Source organism: Diachasma alloeum, unplaced genomic scaffold (genome assembly GCF_001412515.2).
Source record: "Diachasma alloeum isolate Michigan unplaced genomic scaffold, Dall2.0 Dall_scaffold_00197, whole genome shotgun sequence".
NCBI classification, from domain to species: Eukaryota; Metazoa; Arthropoda; class Insecta; order Hymenoptera; family Braconidae; genus Diachasma; species Diachasma alloeum.
The window spans coordinates 1,337,929-1,357,776 of NW_021680362.1; the positions used below are offsets into that span (position 1 = coordinate 1,337,929).

Genomic DNA, 19,848 nt, shown 5'->3' on the forward strand with positions numbered 1-19,848 from the left:
AAATTTTTTTCTCAGTGTATCATTGTCAGTGATCTGGTAAATCTTTAACTTAATTTGAACCTCTCTGAGACATAAGTATTTCATTTATATGCTCGTATAGATGTACGCGCTCATCGCCTATCTCTGCCTCCCTCCATAAGGCAATAAATTTCATAATTTGTGATGAAGAGGTATACATAAGAAATTATGTCAGTAATGGTCTAGTAAGGTCTCACAAACCTTACCAGCTCTTGGCCTTACCCCGGATTTAACTCCAGCCACGTTCCCATCGGGAATTACTTTATTATTGCCTAAAAAACATGATAGGATTTTCAATCCCGTATGACAATACAATACTGACCCTTTCTCAACAAGACCGAACGTGCGCTGTAATTGTAACAATCATAATTGAAAATTTCAAAATTAAATTAATCATGAATAAAATTCGCTGCCTCGGACGACTGGAACCAATGAGGAATAAAGCGTGACAGACTTGCGAGATATCGATAGTTATCGACTTTAAGTATGTTCTTTTTGGAATAGGAATAAACTTTATATTTCGGGAGTTTGGGATCTTATGCCAGCCACATCTCTGTCGTGAATCCTGGATAACGACAAGAGCTGCACAGTTAAAAATTCGGTGTTAATTTTGACACTAAATCGGTATCCCAGAAAGCTCACACTGGTGTGAAGCATAATTTCGGTGTTAACGCTAACAACGAGGAGGTGTAACGGGTAACACTGTACGGAGTGAATGATAATACCGACTGAATAGTGTAAAATGGAAATTTTTGAATTTTAATGGTGTTCATAAAATCAACACCGCTTTCAGTTTTAACGAAAGACTCGGTGTTCATTTTTACTTAAAAATTTGATTCATTTTAACACAAAAATATTTTACTCCGCCCATCGTGGACTTGAACTTTTAAAGAAATTTTGACAAGATGAGAAAAATTCATAATGCTCAGCCGGGCATGCCAATGATAAAAGAGGCGAAAATTTTTAAAAATTCATAAAAAATCCGAATAATTTTGCAGGAAAAAAAACCGCAATGATTCCTTGAAAAACTATCCATTTTTCCGGATCATTTCGCTGATTAAATTGCATTCATACCTCCACAATAACCAATGCAATAGCAGAAAGACTCGTTATCTCCTCCAGTAGGCGTCGCCTGGGCTACAAGACATTAGCATTGAGGACCCGGCGCCCTTGTTGCGATTCAAAGGGAAACACGGATTGGATAAGCTCAAGTAGATTGCACCGTACCCCAAGGGATAACAAGAGCCACTCTCACTCGATAAATCGTTCCGCTTTTATTCAAATAAATGAAAAAAAAAAAGATATTACACCAATGGTTTACATGAGTAACGACGCTTGCGAGATGTAGCCACGTGGCAGATTTATTATTCCCCATCATAGAGTTCAACCCTGTTCTGCTGTATGTATGCAACCCCCAGTACAATATACTTTTCATTCATTTTTATTCAGCTGAGAGAGAATGGCCCAGGTAAATTTGATCGCTTTTTATGGTCGAACTGTTGAGCGCATATTAATGCTCCCTTTGTTACAGATTGATGAAAAACGTGGGATTTTCGGGGGATTCTATATCCGGGCTATTTTAACCTCAACGAGACTCATTAAACGTAACAATGGATTGGAAATATTCGAGTCATGAAATGGTTCCACTATTTCCAACAATGAGGAACAAAAATTACTTTCGCCGAGGAATGATTTTCTTGGGAGATGAATTTATTTCTCTAGAATTCAGTAGCGAAGTGGTAAAATGGTACAAGTCAATTTTCACTAGTGACCAGTTTTCAATGAATATCTCGGAATCTAAGAGAAATAGCAAAATTACTGTTATAACCTTTTTTGTAGAGCTGATTAAGTGCTACAATAAATGTCATTACGAAAATTTCTCTATCTCCCTTAGATTCGGAAATATTCCTCAAAAACTCAACTGGGAGATGAGTCGACCCAAACCGGTTTACCACTTCGCTACTAAATTGTATTTCTCCAAGCCATTCATTCCCAGATGGTCCAAGTCCTTCTCCAAATATTACAATTATGCTGAATTATGGTATGATTGTGCTACATATGACCTTGAATGAAATCCATTAATAATTTTTAACATTTAGAATTCAGTAGCGAAGTGGTAAAACGATTTAAGTCGACTCATCTCCCGGTTGAGTTTTTGAGAAATATTTGCGAATCTAAAGGAGATAGCGAAATTTTCGTAATTAAATTTGTTGTAGCTCTCAATCGGCTCTATAAAAAAGGTTATAATAAACATTTTGCTATCTTCCTTAGATCTCAAGATATTCATTGAAAACTGGTCAATAGTCAAAATTGACTTGTATCGTTTTGCCACTTCGCTACTGAATTATACTAATAGTTCACTGTGGTATAAGGGGTTACCGCGGGACGGGTGTGCTTGTTGCAAATTTCACACTCGTCATAACCTGCCACTGATCGTCCGAATATCACATACTATTTTATGTCGAGGCTAAAGTCGAAAGTGCGACAACGTTTAGGGAGGGGCGGGGTGGTGGCGCAAAACGGGGGTCCGGGGGGCGAAGCCCCCTCCCCCCATTGCAGAAAAACAAAATTATTACTGAATGAAAAATAATAATTTTTCAAACCCTATAATCATATTCAAACTCCATAATCAATTCCATTTGAATGAAAAAATTAATAATTTTTTATTGAAAAAAAGTCCCTACGATTTCAAAAAGAAAAGATTATCTTTGAAATACAATTATCTCATATTTGACACAATTCACTTTATTCAAACGATAAAAACTGTCTTCCACAACTTTCATATAATACTTCTTTCAATCTATTAAACATAATGAATTTTATTTTACCAAAAAATACTCTTTGGTAACCAATGACAAGGTCAACGGGACTTGTTCAAACGAAATCGCAACAGATGTGCAAAAAGGGTCAACAAATCCTTTTGTAAGGAATTTCAAAATCGCCAAAAATACCTAAAACAAGTTGTTCTAAACCCCTTCATAAGAAAATATTCAGAGGATCAATAAACAACTTCCTGGCTGCTCAATTCAACTCCAAGACTAATGAAAAAAATTTGTTTGAATCATCAATGAGATGCGCCACAACCGTTGGGAACTGATCTGACACAGTTTATGATCTTCATGAATGATTCAAAGGTCGTCCTCGGGGTCAAATAACCAATGTGGGTCGATGTTCTGTGATACCTCAACTTCCTTGATATTTCTCCCAATTTTTTTTTTTCATCATCCCACATTTTATACGTGTTCCCGGGATATGGCAATCTTCCAATCTCCGAATCCTTCTCAGCATCCCTAAAACGTAATCTTTTCTTGCTAGAGGGTAAGCACGATCGAACGTGAGAGACATCTTTTCATGTTCACGAGTTAAAAAAGAAGCAATTCACGTTGTCCAATGCATTTGTCAACCAATTCTCCGTCCAAAGTGCTTTCCACATTCCCCCGCTTCTCCCATCGTTTCGTTATTATTCGTTGTTTTTTTTATTTTGCTCTTAAGGGTCACTCCAATGAAATTCTATTCCCAACATTCATTCTCCTTTCATCTGTCACCATGGCAGTCTACTTTCAGTCGAGTGCATTTTAACTTTGCATACGCTACTGTAGTGAAAACACATGAGGCAAACTTTTCGTCGAGACTCTAGTTGTACACTTGACTCGCTTAGACGACGCTTTGGTATGTGTTTTTGTGATGGAGGGGCACGAGTGTTTCACTTTAGCAGACGCCCGTTAGCCTCTCGCCTTCTGTGCTTTCTCATGTGAATCTAGTGGGTACAGAGATTATGAAGGAGGTTGATGATATTTTAAGAGGAAAATTATACTTTTTATGGTTTTTATGACTTAGCGATAACAAATTGAATGGGAAAATTAGATTCATGGAATCATCTCGTTATTTTATGATGGGATTGTGATTTTATGATATTTTCAAGTTTTTCATGGCAATTAGGTGTCTTCGAGATAATTCCACAGTGAGAGAAACAGATTTACTTGAGGGAAATTAACCAACTTCATAGAAGGAAATGGAATATTTTTCACAAAAATGAAATTTTTCGTGATTATCCGAAATATCCCTAGAAGAATTCGAACTGCAGAAAAAAATGTAATCTGATATACAATAATCATTCGATCTGAGAGAACTCCATAGGTTTCTACCACAGAAAGAATACATTGACGAGGAGAGAATTTTTTTTCCTAAAAAGAAATTGTCCCCACGAAATTATTTAGTTTTGAAATCATCATTTGTTCCATAGAAATTATAAGTGTTTATTGGATAGAAATATCCGCTACTCAAGAACATTCACTTGATAAAACCGAAGTCTCATAGAATTCTCTGTAGAACGAATGTATTTACCCGAAACATACAAATGTCTGACGAGATCAATTACTACTACGGAAGTTACCATGTTTTGATGGAAACTTTCTTTTGTCCACATGTAAATTGATTCAAAACGATAAAACATCTCTTCAGGAGAACGTGTAATTTTTCGGCAGAACTAATTGTTTCGTTTAGTGCATATTTCTTTCATTTGTCTCATTAATTTCACGGAGAAAAAATATAATATTGCCAATCAAATCAGTTTCTGACAAACAAATGCCCGAAATTTCTGTACAAAATCTTCCTAGAAATTCTTGCCTGAAACATATTTGATTGGCAGAATTATATTTTTTCTCAGTGCATTCCTAAAGGAAAAATTAAAAATTGATGAGAACAAATAAATAAATAAGTAAATAAAGATTAATGAATGCACAAATAAAAAGAAGAATTTTTGCAGAAATCTACCAAGTTTACAGTTTTTTGTTTTTTCATGTTTTTTAAATTTATCGTTTTGTTGCCATGAGCTCTGTAAATAACTCTAAATTATATAATTGTCCATAATCATTTTTTATGTAATGTTCTGAATCTATAATTGGCTTCATGCTGTTGGCTCTCACCACCCACCAAATAAATAAAAATAAATCAATTAATTTCCGTAACGAGTAATTTCCAGAGGAATTTTCCAAAATGACTTTTGTAGAAATTGAAATTCTCTACAAAAAATATCACATGACAACTCTCTTGTAATCATATCTAATTAACCCCCCATTTCTACTTGCAATCACCTCAATCAGAATACTAAATGATCCATTGCGCTCTGGCGGATAAACTTGAAAGCGGAACAGTCAAACGCATGGACTCAATTGCAGTTGATTACCAAAAAAGGACCTGACTCGCCTCTCCAAATGTTGCCAACTCGTCCAGTTCCATTCGGTTCTGTTCCCCAGTGGTTGCCAAACGCGTGAATATTTTTCTCCTCCCCAGGGGTTTAGCTCCTTGAACATTCTCCCAACGACTTTAGAAATTCAAATGCATCAATCCAGTCTTCCGCAGGCCCCATCAAAAATTATTGAGGATAAAAATAAAGATAGCAAGGAACTAGTAGTTTGTATCGCCGATAAAACAGCGAAAAAAAAACCTTAAAAAATAATGTATCCGCGTCGAGTCTAAACGTTGCACGTGGTGTACACATTGTTTATAGATAAGCGTCATATTTGCGTTGTGTTATCGTGCCACGATAGGATCATATTTTTAATCACAAGCTACCATGACTCAAAACCACTCCTTCGCTGATGGAAATAACCTTTCAATAATAACGAGATATCACGCATTTCACCTACACCGTAATTTCAATAATTTCTTTTTCGCTCTTTTATTCTCAATCTGCTATTTTATTTTTGAGCCCAAGGACAATTACCTGTACTGGGCCTTCATCCTGGGCATCCGTATGCATCACGTGCTTTCTCACGGTATCACTGGACACGCAAAAGCCAGGGTAACGCTGATGATTCGAGAAGCCCACGGGAAAGATGAGGTGAGGTAGAAAATGAAATGTAGAGCACCTGGAATTCATGACTCCGAGGCATCATTTTCCATTCGTGGTAGAAGACTCGTTTCAACGGGATGAAATTAACCGCGTATAATTTTCCATACCGCTTCAATCGTGATTACGGACGGGGGGACTATCTTGGGTGTACAACGGATTGACGCCCCATTTCAATGGAGTTGATAAGATTAAATTTTATCGTCAATCGATACAGGGAGATTTCTAGACGATCGTTTCGGGTTGGGGGCATATTGCATGGAAAAGTATTGATGGATTGGGAATATTATACTTGGTGTGAGGCTAAGCATTCTTGACTGAAAAATATATATCATGAAGAAGATTTTTTCAAATTAAAGAATAAAACTAGATATTCTTGATTCAAGAGTATTCAGCTTTTTTCGTGAGACGAAAGAGTGTATTGTGTTACAGGGGCCTAAAGGAGCACTTTCCGGGTGCCTGTAAACTGGCACTTTACAGACGTTTTGCGACAAAATAGTGTATGTCGATACAAGTGAGACGAAATTTTCATGAGTGTGATTGGTAGCCCTCGGCTCCCCCTCGGGCCGGCAACTTCACACTCGTGAAAATTTCCGTCTCGCATGTGTCGAACTAATTATACAGTGTTTACTAAGATTTCAGCTTCGGGGGAATGAATTCCACGAATTTAAATCGTCGGGAAGCCCCTGCTCATACACACGGAAAGATAAATTCAATAAAAATTACCAGAAAAAAAAACGTGAAAATTACGTTTCAAAACGTAATCCACGAGCGAAGTACAATTCAATAAATCCCTCCCTAGGGACCCTTACCCACGTGTTTACCAGCCTAGCCGAAGGCGAGGGTAGGGAATATACTTTTCGTGTCACGGGACCCGAAAAGCCCCATTTTTTGTGGCGCTGCGCGCCACGAAATTGGCGTCTTGCGGGTCCCTCGACACGAAAATTAATATAGACACCTCGCCATGGAAAACATATCACCCTCCCCCACGTGCAAGATTGCCATCCTCGCCTTCGGCTCGGGACGGTGATCTGTTTTCCAAGGCTCGGGCATGTAATGTACTAATTCTGCACATGGGCAGAACTCCTATATTTTATCTACCGTGGTCAGGACGTTATTTTCTGTCACGGCATAGGCGCAGTCAGATTTCCGCGAAGTGGGAGGGAAATGTACACTTGGTGCCCGCCGTGGCGGAAAAACTACTCCGCTGGGACTGAAGATTCCAAAATTTACAATTTCAGAAATAGAAGTTTTTGCTTCAAGGTAAAGAAGATTGTCAAATTAAAAATGACATTTTCTTCATATCAGGAATAATAATACTCTCAGATTGCCAATTATACTTCTCTGAAGATGCTTTATTCATCATATTTGTGAAATAAGATGCATTATTTCGGTTGTGGAAGAAAAAAATTTGTGAAACTGGTAATGGTGAAGAGACAGAAGCCCTCTTCTTGTCCGAAATATTTAAGAATATTAGAATTTTTTATCCTTTAGTGAGTTAGAAGTGTAAAGAACGAGGAAAATTCAGTTCTAGTGAATTACGATATTTAGTACAGATTAGAAATGCTTAGAGGATTATCTGTGTTGGAGTGTCTATTAACGGATAAAGTACTTTACCATCATCGTAATGATTACAAATTCAGGAATATTTCCCGTTCAAAGAAGATGAAATGACTTGTGCCAAATAGCCAAAGTTTTTTATTGACGCAAATATCTCAAAGTGGGTGATTTTAACAGATAATATCAGATGACATTCGCGGGAAGAAATGATCTCGGCTTTGGAAACGCTTCCTTTACATTCTCTCCTAGAATAACTCATTCCGGAGATAAATGCATAGATGAGAGGGATTACCCATTTAACCCAAACCGTTATTCTCCTATTAAATTTTTATTAAAACGGGAAAGTAGGCTATTACTCTGGAGTATGTGAAGGTGCAGTTTCGTTTTATGAATTCATCAGTGGAGCACTTTTAGATGTGCATAGCTCAATTTTACTGCAGAATAAGGAACTTTTTATGAACGGTATCTCCCCAAAATACCAGTCATTCACCAAGTATTCTTGCCATCCAGTTTTGTGTTGTTTTGTCCATTTATCGCAGAGGAAAGAATTTTTTCTATCAAACAAACGATACGCAATCTCAGCTTGGAATCTAATCATATGAGCAGAATGTAATCTCACTCTTGCAGGACAAAAGATTATTGGATCGCCATGGCGAGTCCAAAGAACTTCCTGAGATGTCTCACACTGAGAAAACAAAAGTTTTCTTGAGAAGTACGTCGTTACTTGTATCAAGAAACTCATGGCTCGAAAATTGACAAGAAGAAAATATCTCACACGAAGAACCCTTTCAGAAACCTTTCGTCAAGAGATTTTATACTTATCCGGATGATGAGGGAGAATTTGTTCACAATAAAAAAGCGACTTCTCGAACCAAGCCGAGCGGTTTTTGCATTAAAATATTATGTATTTGAGACTTGAAAACTATTGAATTACTAGATTTAATTTGAGAAATCACTTTCCCGTCATAAATAAATTGTCCTTGGCTTTGAGACAAGAGCAAAATGTCTTCACGAAATTTTTTTCTTTCACAGCGTAAGATATTTTCTTATCCATAGATGTTTTCTTTACTATTTTTCATTGAATTACAATTCCGCTCCATGATTACCTTTCGTATAATAAAATTTTACCCAAATGATAAAATTTAATCCACCTTTTCCCTCCGCAGAAAAGTCCATGAAATTTCAATATTTTTTTTTCAACAGTACAGTGCGGCTGAAGAAATCTCCAACAAGAATTATCTATCACGCTGTTATCCTGAATCCCTATCATCATGATTTCCCATTTTCCCCAACGTAGAAAATCAACTTGGAAAAGTTTTCCCACTACTCCAGCTTCCAATCTGAGACCGAAGCAAAAATCTGATCCCCATGATTGCAATGCTCTCATTCGGCAGCTCATAATTTTTATCACCTCAGGTACAAGTAAAAATGCCACTTTCACCAAGTAGTAGAGAAAGGACGTGTGTGGACTTTGAACTAAACGTGACATTGACCAAGCGTGAGCAGGATAATGTGAATCAACCTCGATAGGGCGTTGGAGGAAGGCCTCGAGAATCGATCGTAACACACGAAAAGAAGGCAAAAAAGTCGGCGCCCACCCGTTTGTCCTTTCAGTGCTCCCCTTGGCGCTAGCTTTATTCCCCCGTCTCCCGTTTTTTTTAGTGCCGCGGCATCAGTGCCAAATGGGTGAGGCAAAAAGTGCATTACCCCTGGAGGAAAGCGAAAAAATGGTCGCGAAGAGGACAGGAGTGAAAGAAGACTTTGAACACAAACTGTAGTGTCTCGCGTCTGAAGGTGGTGATATCTCCGGAGACACAAAATGTATTGTTGACGGTTTGCTTGCGAAATCGTTTGGCGAAGGCCTTCGTGGAACTAAATTGCAAGCGGTGCGAAAACAAAGCGATAAAGAGAGGTGAGAGGGTCGCGGGAGGAATAGTTGGTTACAAACGACGGGTTTCTTGACACACGCGGACACCTGGGAGTTACATGGTGGTCGTACAATGAGGTCTTTCTACGATTCTTTTTCTTCTGTGTGTTCTGAGATAAGTGCCAAATGAATTGGGATAAACGTTTGATTGTACTTTCTGTTGGGGATTTTTTTATTGGGTAAATGTACGGAACGAGCCGTTGAAACATTCCGGGATGTTGGACTTCACTTGACGTTTGCATTTTTGTATTAATAGTTATGTAAAAAACCTAATCGGCTGTATATGGGTAAATAAATAATTAGAATAAATATTCATAGTTTCAAGGAGGTTGTTGACATTTTAGAAATGGAGTGATGGGGAATATGAGGATCGCCGATTCTATTGCGACTATCGGTGATCATTTTTATTACACTTTCTGTAAAACGGAATTTTTCGGACACTTTGGGTCCCAAACGCCGTGCGTGATGCTGCGAGAGACGAGAAATAAGACGAGACGAAAAGTTCGTCTGAAGAACAAGAGAAACGAGACAAGACCCTTATATTTTCTAACCCTTATTGTTTCAGACGTTTATTTTTCTTACCCTTATTTTTTCGGATTTTTTTTCATGTGGGGAGAGACGGGATAACACGAGTTGAGAGAAGAGACTACGAGAGACTGCGAGAGAATCTTCCGACTCTCGACGAGATGAGAGAAGAAATATCTCTCGTACACTGAGAGAAAAACGACAAAATTCTCAAAGAAATCTTACTTGTGCCAAGAAAATAGTTTTTTGGAAATGATCAAAAAAGGATTTTTTGTGTCAAACATGCAGAGAGTGCGCCAAAATGAAAAATTTTTGTCGCAAAAATAGATTTAGTAGTTAAAAAAAAATTGCATTCTCTGTAGACGCAAGAAATGTCATTTCTAGCACTACTCCTTCGTCATTCGGTACTCCTATACGTATTTTGCTCCCGAAAAATCTTTGTCTTATGCGAAACAAGGGATAGTAGTTTTTCGTTTCGGCTGTCTAATAATCACAGACAGGAAATGGACTCTCAAATGAAACAATAGTAATGATATGATAGCAATCTTGTAACTTGGGGATAAAATATTTGTTGATAAATTTTCCTCTATATGAGATATTTTCATCCTGAAAAGGCACCGTCTGGTGTGAATTATCCGCCTCTTGAGCCAAATATTTTACTGCTGTCGAAAGCAGAACAATTATTCATGTTTGAGACTTTCAAATTCGAACCAACAAATTCTTTCTTGGCAATTTTCAACTAGCGATTTTGTTGGCCCAAGCAAGACTTGTTTGACAACGTGTTTGTTTTTCTCTCTGTGTATGTCAAAATAAGATGAGACGAGACAGGAAAATGCCATTTCTCGTCTCATCTCGTCTCGCGGGATCACTAAACGCCGTTGACAGTCTGAAAAAAAATTAGCTGCGTCCCTCGGCCGAAATAGTATATTTCACGGTGAGTGTCATGGGGTTTTTTGCTTGCTATTGGAAATGGGGTAATTTTAAATAACTATACTGGTAAATAAGTGAACAGAATTTTCCTTTATTTTATACGCTCGGAAGACACATCTGCTCAGTACCATTTCCTCAGAGGAACTAACTATATTGACAAAAGGGATTCAACACCCTGGGCCTGATGACTCACATTCAAAAGGTCCCACTCATGAATTGTGCTTAAACTAGAAAAATAGAGCATAAACATCATGCCTCAAATTTCTCGGAATTTTCACACTTAAAAATGTTCTTCGATGTGAAATGGAAACACAAGAGATGAAAGAAATATAAAACGTACAAAGACGTATTCAAACCAACTAAAGATTAATTTTTGTTAAGTATTTTTCAACGAAAAATCCAACACTTGCGTTGAGTTGGCGACCGAGCTGAAGGCTAGGGCTGGCCAACCATGGGAGGAAAAAAAACCATGGCGCTAGTCGTGAACGATATTTTTCCGCAGTGTCCTTCACTTCGCCTCATCCGGAGATTGGCACTGGCCATTCCCTAAGCTCGTAAAAGTGAAAATCACTACGGAAGAATATCGTTCGCGACTAGCGCCACGGCTTCCTTTTACTCACCTTCAGCTCGGACGCCGACTCCACGCGAGTAAAAAACTCCACGGCACTCGCCCTGAAATATATTATTCTGACTCTCTGTTTTTTCCGGGCTTGTAGCAAAAATATACATTGCGGTTCTCCTTTATGTGAATGAGTAGGATACCCCGAGGAAAACATGTAGATCGTATCGTCTGGTTGTAAGAGGAGAGAAATTCTTTAGCAAAATTTCAGTACTGTTTGCAAAATTTTTGAGGATTCCTCTGAAAGGGTTCCTTGAGAATATGTCCCCGAACCTATAATTCCAAGATGAATTCACAATTGAGAAAAATCTTGGATATCAGAGAAGTCTTCCGTTGCTTTCAAGTCATTCGTATGCTCCATAATTATTCGTAAATTGAATTTCATTTTCATGCGTATTTTATCATTGTCAGGAAGTTGTTATGCAATTATGTTAATTTATTAAAATCCCAATGGATTTGTCTGTCGTTAACTTAAAATAGAAATTAAAGCCTTAAAAATATGATAAAAAAATTATCCGCCAAAAGGTGGAATGCATCAAAAGTTAATTAAACGGATATTTTTAATGGAATATCCTTGCCTATAGCAATCAAACCGTTCTCACGTTAATCCTTAAAAACGATCAATTAATTGCCGTAAAAGTCGCCGACAATTTCTCTCGGTACTCATGCACAAATTTGTTCTTTATATGGAAGACAGGTATCGGCTTACTTGGGAGAAAGGTACTGAAGTTGACCGGGTGACTAACGGTAAATTAGAACGTAATTTAAAAAATCATTGCTCACGACCTTTTGACCGATTCGGTATATGACCTGTCTGAATGCGATACGAGAAGCCTTTAATTTGGCTACTGTTCATTTTTTTCTCTCTCCTTTTCAGCGGGTTTCTCATCTCTGGGATTCTTTACTGAATGCTGACTAGTCGAGCATTCTATCAAACTCGTTCAACCGAAATGATCAATTAATAATTCATTTTTTGGTGAAAAATTAAATTAGTACTAATTCTATTATACGGGTTATTATTTTCGCTTGATGGAGGCATTGTATTTGTCAAACCCGATATTTTCCATTTTTTCCAGGTTTTCACTGAAATAATGTACATAATTATGGGTGTTTTCGCCAATTATTTGGATGATTTTGTACCTTCAAAAATTTAATTTTGTTGAAGCTTCTTATATGACTTTTTTATCATTGAAAAGGCCTAAAAAATGTTTTCTCTCCCTTTTTCATTTTTTCATTCCAAAGAGATAGGGAAAAAAAATTTAAACCGAAATTTAAAAAAAAAATTATTTTTGGATAGAATGGATCCGAGTCCTAGTCTAATTTTTTAATGTTTCTAAATTACGCAATCACCTCGGAATGATTTGCGATTTTTGAAATGTCAAAAGAACATTTTTGCAATATCTCAGGACATTTCTCATCAACATTCCATAATTAACAGAAGAAAATAATTAGAATAATGAAAACAGAGTAAAATTAATATTTTCTTTCAATGGAAGTATGAAAAATATCGAATTTCAAATGCCTAGAATAAATGTCATCTCTCCATAATTCAATCAAAATTTTGCTCCAATATATTTACCGTCACATCTGAACTAGTTGACACCCCTCAATACCTATTAACGACATTTCAATTATTTCCATCCCAATTACTCTCTTTACCATTGTCATGATTTTTCGTACCAATTTGCCTGACAACTGAGTGCTCGAAATGCACTCTACCAAGCCATTGGGAACAATTAATCGTGATGGAGTGGCTTGAATCCCCGGAAATTTCACCCAGCAGTTACTCCATAATTTCTCAAGCTCCAGACGCCGAGACGCGTGACAGTTGCCAGTGGTTTATGGATTAAATTCCATTTCCAACTGAATACTATTTGGTTTGTATTATAAAAGGATTGACATATGACGTGAGGAAGTTTGGGATATTTCGGAGAATGTTTGAGGAGATTAGAGGGCGCTTGTTGTAATTTAAATGAGCCCTCGGGGCTGATCCTGTGCACAGACGAATCCCCCGAGAATATTCAATGTTTTCCAACTAGAATGCGTGAGGAATTCACATCTCAAAGTTGAGACGGGTCTCCAACTCATAATTGATTCGATCTCGAAGTAATATTCAGGGTTGGAATGATTTATCGACGCTTGAATGAATTTTATTGAGGAATTAATGGGTAAGGGAATTTCCGCTTCTCTCTGGGAACATGTAATTACTCATATATGGCATTTCTAGGTTACACTTGTCCTGAGAATGATTAGTTTTATTAGAGAACATTGGGAGACATTTCTCGCAGCTGAGAAAATGTCCAATATGAAATGCTCCTCGACATTCTTTCCTGATATAAATCATGGTGGGAGAAATTCGATGTTTAGACAGATATGAGAGAGTTATTCTTCCATGAATAGCTGTGTCGTTGTATCTGTCATTGAGAAAATTCCAGAATTCTTTTCCTCTTGTATTATACTGTGTATTTGTCTAGTGCGACAATTGACGAGGAATTGCTTCATATCAGAAAATATAAACGAAATGAATTGACCAGTAAACTCACTCAAACGAGTGATATTGCCATCTTTCAATCCATTTCATTGTACGAAGACTAGCACATTTTATTGTGAAATTCATTGTGATGAAAGGTTCAGATAATTGTTTTACGTGCAAATAATTAGTTCTCAAAATTAAATTCGAGTCCAATGAAACTGATTAGGAAATTAATGAGGAAGAGAATTGTGTTCCTTTCTGAGGAAATGTAATTAGTTAAGTGACATTTCAAAGGTATACTTATCTAGAAAATAATTAGTTCTATGGAAAACATTGAAAGGTATTTTTCGTAGCGGAGGAAATTTCCGAAGGAGAATATTTTCCGACATTCCTTCCCAAAATAAATCATGATCTGAAAAATTAGATTCTCACGAGAACATGAGAGAGTTATCCCATAAATAGTTTTGTCGTTGAATTATAATTGACGAAACTACCAAATGCTCTTCCTCTCAAATCATATTCTTTGTTTTTCGATTTGAAGAAATAACGAGACAGTTTTGCTCCAAAACCGATGAATTTGGACTATAAACTTCAAATGAAATAAGTTTACAAACGAATAATGCCTGATTCAAATGAACGATGTCTCCAACGTTCAATTCATTTCATTGGGCGAAGATGCAACATATTTTACGGTTGTGTTCATTATGATGAAAGATTCAGAATATTTGACTTCTGAGTAATCACTTTTTAAAAGTAAACTCGCGTTGAATGAAACTCATTAGAAAACAAAGAGGACTGGAATCTCGTCCCTTTCAGAGAAAATGTAATTAGTTGAAAATGACATGTCAAGAGTATAGTCATCTAGAAAATGATTAGTTCTACGGGAAACATTGAGAGGTATTTTTCGTGGCTGAGGAAATGGCCGACAGAAAATATTTCTCGACATTCTTTCCCAAAATAAATCATGATCTGAATAATCACATTCTTATGAGGACATGAGAAAGTTAGAAAAAATTCAAAGATAATCACCTTACCAACATTATTGTCCTTCTATAAATATTTCTTTCGTTGAATTTATAATTGACAAAACTTTCGAATTTTCTTCCTCCCAAATCATATTCTCTGTTTTTCGATTTGGAGAAATAACGAGACAGTTTTGCATGAAACCGATAAATTTGGACTAGAAGCTATAAACGAAATAAGTTAAAAAATAAACTGACTCAAACGAATAATATCTGCAGCTTTCAATCCATTTCATTCGATGAAGATTCAAAATATTTTACTTCTGAGTAATCAGTTCCTAAAAGTAAACTCATGTTGAATGAAACTCGTGGGGGAATCACTGAAGAATGGAATTTTGTTTCTTTCAGAGAAAATGTAATTAAAAATGTATGAAAAATGAATTTTCAAGGGTATATCATCAAAAGAATGATTAGCTCTATTAGAAAAAAAATCGGAGACATTTTCTTAGCTGAGAAAATGTTCGAAAGGACATACTTTCGACATTCTTTCTCAAAATAAATCTCGTGACCTGAAAAATTGAATTTTTATCGGGACATGCGAGTTATCCTTCTACAAGCAGTTTTGTTGTAGAATTTCTAAATGACAAAACTGTAGAATTTCCTTTTTCCCATATTAAATTTCCCATTTTTCGGTTGTAAGAAATAACGAAAAGGTTTTGCTTCAAAACAATAAATGTTGATTAAAACTATAAATGAAATAAATTGACAAATGAAGTCCTCCACACGAATCACATCTCCATCTCTCAATATATTCCATTGTACAAACACTCAATATATGTTACTGTGTTATTCAAATAAATGTTTTCATTATAAATAATTAATTCTCGGCATTAAATGCGTATGAAATTGAATTGTATGAATCGTTTCCCATAGTAAACACTTTATTTTGATAAATATAAAATCCTCCAACCAAATCCAACATTCAAGACAAGAGATGTTTTTATTCACTCCGAAAAGAAAATTGGAGCAGAAATAATCGAAAAAAGAATCGTTGAATAATATATCAATACTATAAAATTCCACTCTCGAATGATCAACTGTTATTTAAACGGAGACTTTAAATTTAAATAATAATGATGAAAGATTCAAATGAATGTTTTGATTATGAATAATCCATTCTCAGCATTGAATTCGTATGAAATTGACTTTTATGAATATTTTCCCATATCAAACACTTTGTTTTCACAGAAGTAAAATCCTCCAAACAAATCTAACATTCGTGGCGAGAGATTGTTTTTATTCACTCCAAAAAGAAAATTGGAGCGCACGTGGAAACGCGGAGAGGGAATATCTCACATACGAAATAAAAACACAAGCAAAATTCCACAATACCTCCAGCCTTTTATCGCTGCATACACATTTCAAAGTATCATTGCAGTATTCATTGAGATGACCAATGAGAATGACTTCTCCATTGTATTGAATCGTCTTTTTATATTACTGAATTCTTTTGAAATACAATTCCTCCCATGAATATCTTCACCTCATTCTTCATTTTCATGATAAACACGAGCAAACGAATAGGGGAGGATGGGGCAAAACGGTCCCCCTTCAATCGTCAATATTTTCCGATTCAATAATCCGATTGGGATGAGTTAGAGCTCGTTTTGAAGAATGAAAAATTATCTTCAAAATGAAGTTGAAACTGGGAATTTTCACAATGTCATTCACAAGTTATTGACAATTGAAGGGGGGCCGTTTTGCCCCACCCTCCCCTATTTAAAACAAATTTAAAGTTCAAGACGATTTTTTCACTCCAAACAACAAATTGGAGCAGAAGTAATCGAAAACTAGAAATCCAGAGGGATAAGGTCTGTTAAATAATATTGCTATATTATAAAATTCCATTCTTCGTACAAAACTCGAAAATGAATCAGAAAACAAGAATATTTAAAACTAATTCAAAGTCCAAGATGATTGTTTCACTGCAAAGAGCCAATCGGAGCAGAAATAATCTAAAACTAGAAATCCAAAGAGATGAACTTTGCTCAATAAATTAAACTAAAGTGGATAAAGTAAATTATAGTAAATAATATTACTATATTGTAAAATTCCATTCTTCAATAATCGTCTATTACTCAAACAAAGAGTTTAAATTCAAAAAATAATAATTAATAATATTGAAATAATGTGCGATTCACCATGGAAACACTTAAATAAATTCGATGGATATTCGGGAATTTCTCAGAAAAAAAAATCAAAAATAAAATTCGCTATTCAACCAAAATAGGGGAGAGTGTGGAAAAATAGATTATATTTGTTTTTCAATGTTCATAACTCAGAAATAAATTTACCAATTGAGCCCAGTCTAGGATCATGACGAAGAGGAACAATTTTACTTTCCATTGAAAAAAAATTATTCCTATTTATTAATACTTCAACGACTTATTAACATTTGAAAGAAAAGTCACAAGTGTTCATTTTACCCCACCCGCCCTATTTAATCACTTAAGAATATCCAAGTATCTTTTACAGCTTGGTACAGACCACACTATAGATTCCACCATTTTCAGTCATCAAATATGCCAATTATATAGCGTGAAAAAAATATTTTTTTTCAACATTCTTTGTTTATAAATAAATAATTGAAGTTGTTTAAACTTTCGGAAACTTCATTTTTCTAGGCATGAAATCAATTTCTGGTAACATTCAGAATATGAATAAATTTATTACGATTTCAAACAAATGATTTTTATGATGAACAATGGATTGCTAATCAATTATTTATACAAAATGCTCGTCGTTTTCAAAAATTGCAATTTTGATATTATTTCATTAATCTTCCTCTAAAAGTAAACTTTCTATTTTTTTCAGATTTCCCAAATGTTTTCTAGCGATTCAATAACGGAATTCAAATTCAGACCTGCAAACTTTAAATAATCAAATCACTGTAAAATGTCCGGAAACTTATGGTCAAATGTGGCTCAAATGAAAGCTCTGATGTTCGTCTACAAAAGTAGAAAAGCATTTCACTGGAGAGAAAATAGCCAAAGTACTTGGATATCTTTAATTTCCATTGAAAAAAATGCCAGGATTTCCTTGATGACATCACTTTGGAAAAAAACTCTGAATCCCCCCCCCCAAACCCCAATAACAATGACGATGTGCAATAACACCCCTCGCCCTCAAACGAACCCACAGTCCAATGAACCCAATCCTCTCAAAACAAATCGTCCAGTCTGATCGATTAGAAATTAAAATGGCCACATTGCGATGCAATAAAAATTGCATTCAGTACCGATTGAGTCCAGTCATCGTTCCTCATTTGAATGCCCCCGAGTGAGCCATCTACAAAAATACCCGGAAGTCGGCACGCCCCCACCTCCCACAACAAAACCAAAAAACCCCCCCAACCTCCAGGAGAAATTTGAATTGACTCACCTGGTTGAGAGATGTCGAGATAATTTCAGGTGTCTGCGGCAGCATTTTAACGCCAATCATGATGTCACCGGTGATCAGCAACTCTCGGAGTATCACAGATGAGTGAACATAATAGAACAATCACTCGACAAACGTCAAACGTTGATGTAAAAACAATAGAATCAAAATCAGAGGTACACAGATATACAGCACGATCGATATCACTTCAGTATCCAAGGTAAAACTGCCACCAATGGACTTTATTCATCTGCCCGGGGCGATTATTTACGTTTAAATACGACCCCCGGTGCAGCGGGTGAGTGAATAAAAAAGGGTTGATCAAGTTTCTCCGTATTTAGTTTCCATTTAAATCGGAAACACGAGACGGTGCGAAAAAAATCGGAGGAGTACACCTTCCCTCGATGAGACCGTGCGCGGTACTGCCTTTCAGTCCGGGCGGGTATTGGATAGCCTGCGCACCGATTCTCACCGATCACTCACGAATTTCACCGAACTGAGTTTACTCTCTCCGTGACGAAAAATCGTAGTACTCACGGTGTATAGTATTGGAAAATTTTGTGTCTGCGTGAGATGAGACTGTGTGGGTGCGGACTTTGGAGATTTATTATTTACGAGGTGTCTTCTCCAGTAATAGAACGTTAAGAGAGGAGCGATCTGATAGGTAATAAGTTCCTGGTTCTGGGAAACTGGTGGAGAAATAAGGCATGGGAAATTAATGGAGATGTGATCTTTTGGGGGAGTTTTCTTTATTTTGTTTCTCTTTTCAATTGTTCATTGGTGATTGTTGGTGGGAGAGAAGGTTTTTGGGGGGGAGAAATTGGTTCGGCAATGTTTCGGGGAAGAATGGGAATTTGGCAATTCAATTTAACGGAACAGGTATTTAAAAATGTCTAGGTTTTTTTTATTTAAGCATTTCTGAACAATTACAGTTTAATTTGCATACATATTTCTTGTTATAAACGTGAGATTATGTAAACTATTTACAAATGTTGTGGTCGCTTAGAACTATTAACAATACACTTCAAATTTTTATGCAACATTTGACAAGAAACTCGTTAATTATAACGAGACAGTTTTTATCTAATCTAATTAAAAATTCTCGTGCATGATATGGTGGAACAAATTTTTGGTTCACAAGTTTTTGAAACAAGATTTGTCTGGAATAGTATCCAGATACTTTGGTTTTTTCCCCAGTGAAATGCTTTTCTAGTTTTGTAGTGGAACATCAGGGCTTTCATTTGAGCCGCATTTGACCGTAAGTTCCCGGACTTTTTACCATGATTCTGTTATTTAAATTTTGCAGGACTGAATTAGAATCTCGGTATTGCACCGTTAGAACATATTTGAAAAATCTGAAAAAAAATTAGAAAGTTTATTTTTGGGGAACGATTGAAGAAATAATTAAAAATTTTCAATTTTTGAGAATTACGAGTATTTTTTATAAATAATTTATAAACAATTTTCCAGCATAAAAATCATGTGTTCGGAATCGTAACAAATTTATTCATACTTAGAATTTTATCAGAAACGAATTTCATGACT

The 19,848-nt window shown here is 36.1% G+C and overlaps 1 protein-coding gene across 1 annotated transcript in view; it reads right to left on the reverse strand.

Moving 5' to 3' along the window:
* Positions 1-18,709, reverse strand: part of LOC107048806 (breast cancer anti-estrogen resistance protein 1) — a 53,131-nt gene extending 34,422 nt beyond the window's left edge. The window contains exon 1 of the mRNA XM_015272223.1: positions 18,307-18,709. Coding sequence (XP_015127709.1) covers positions 18,307-18,366 — 60 coding nt within the window. The 5' untranslated portion in view covers positions 18,367-18,709. The remainder of the gene's footprint in view (positions 1-18,306) is intronic.
* Between the last annotated feature and the right edge of the window lie 1,139 nt (positions 18,710-19,848).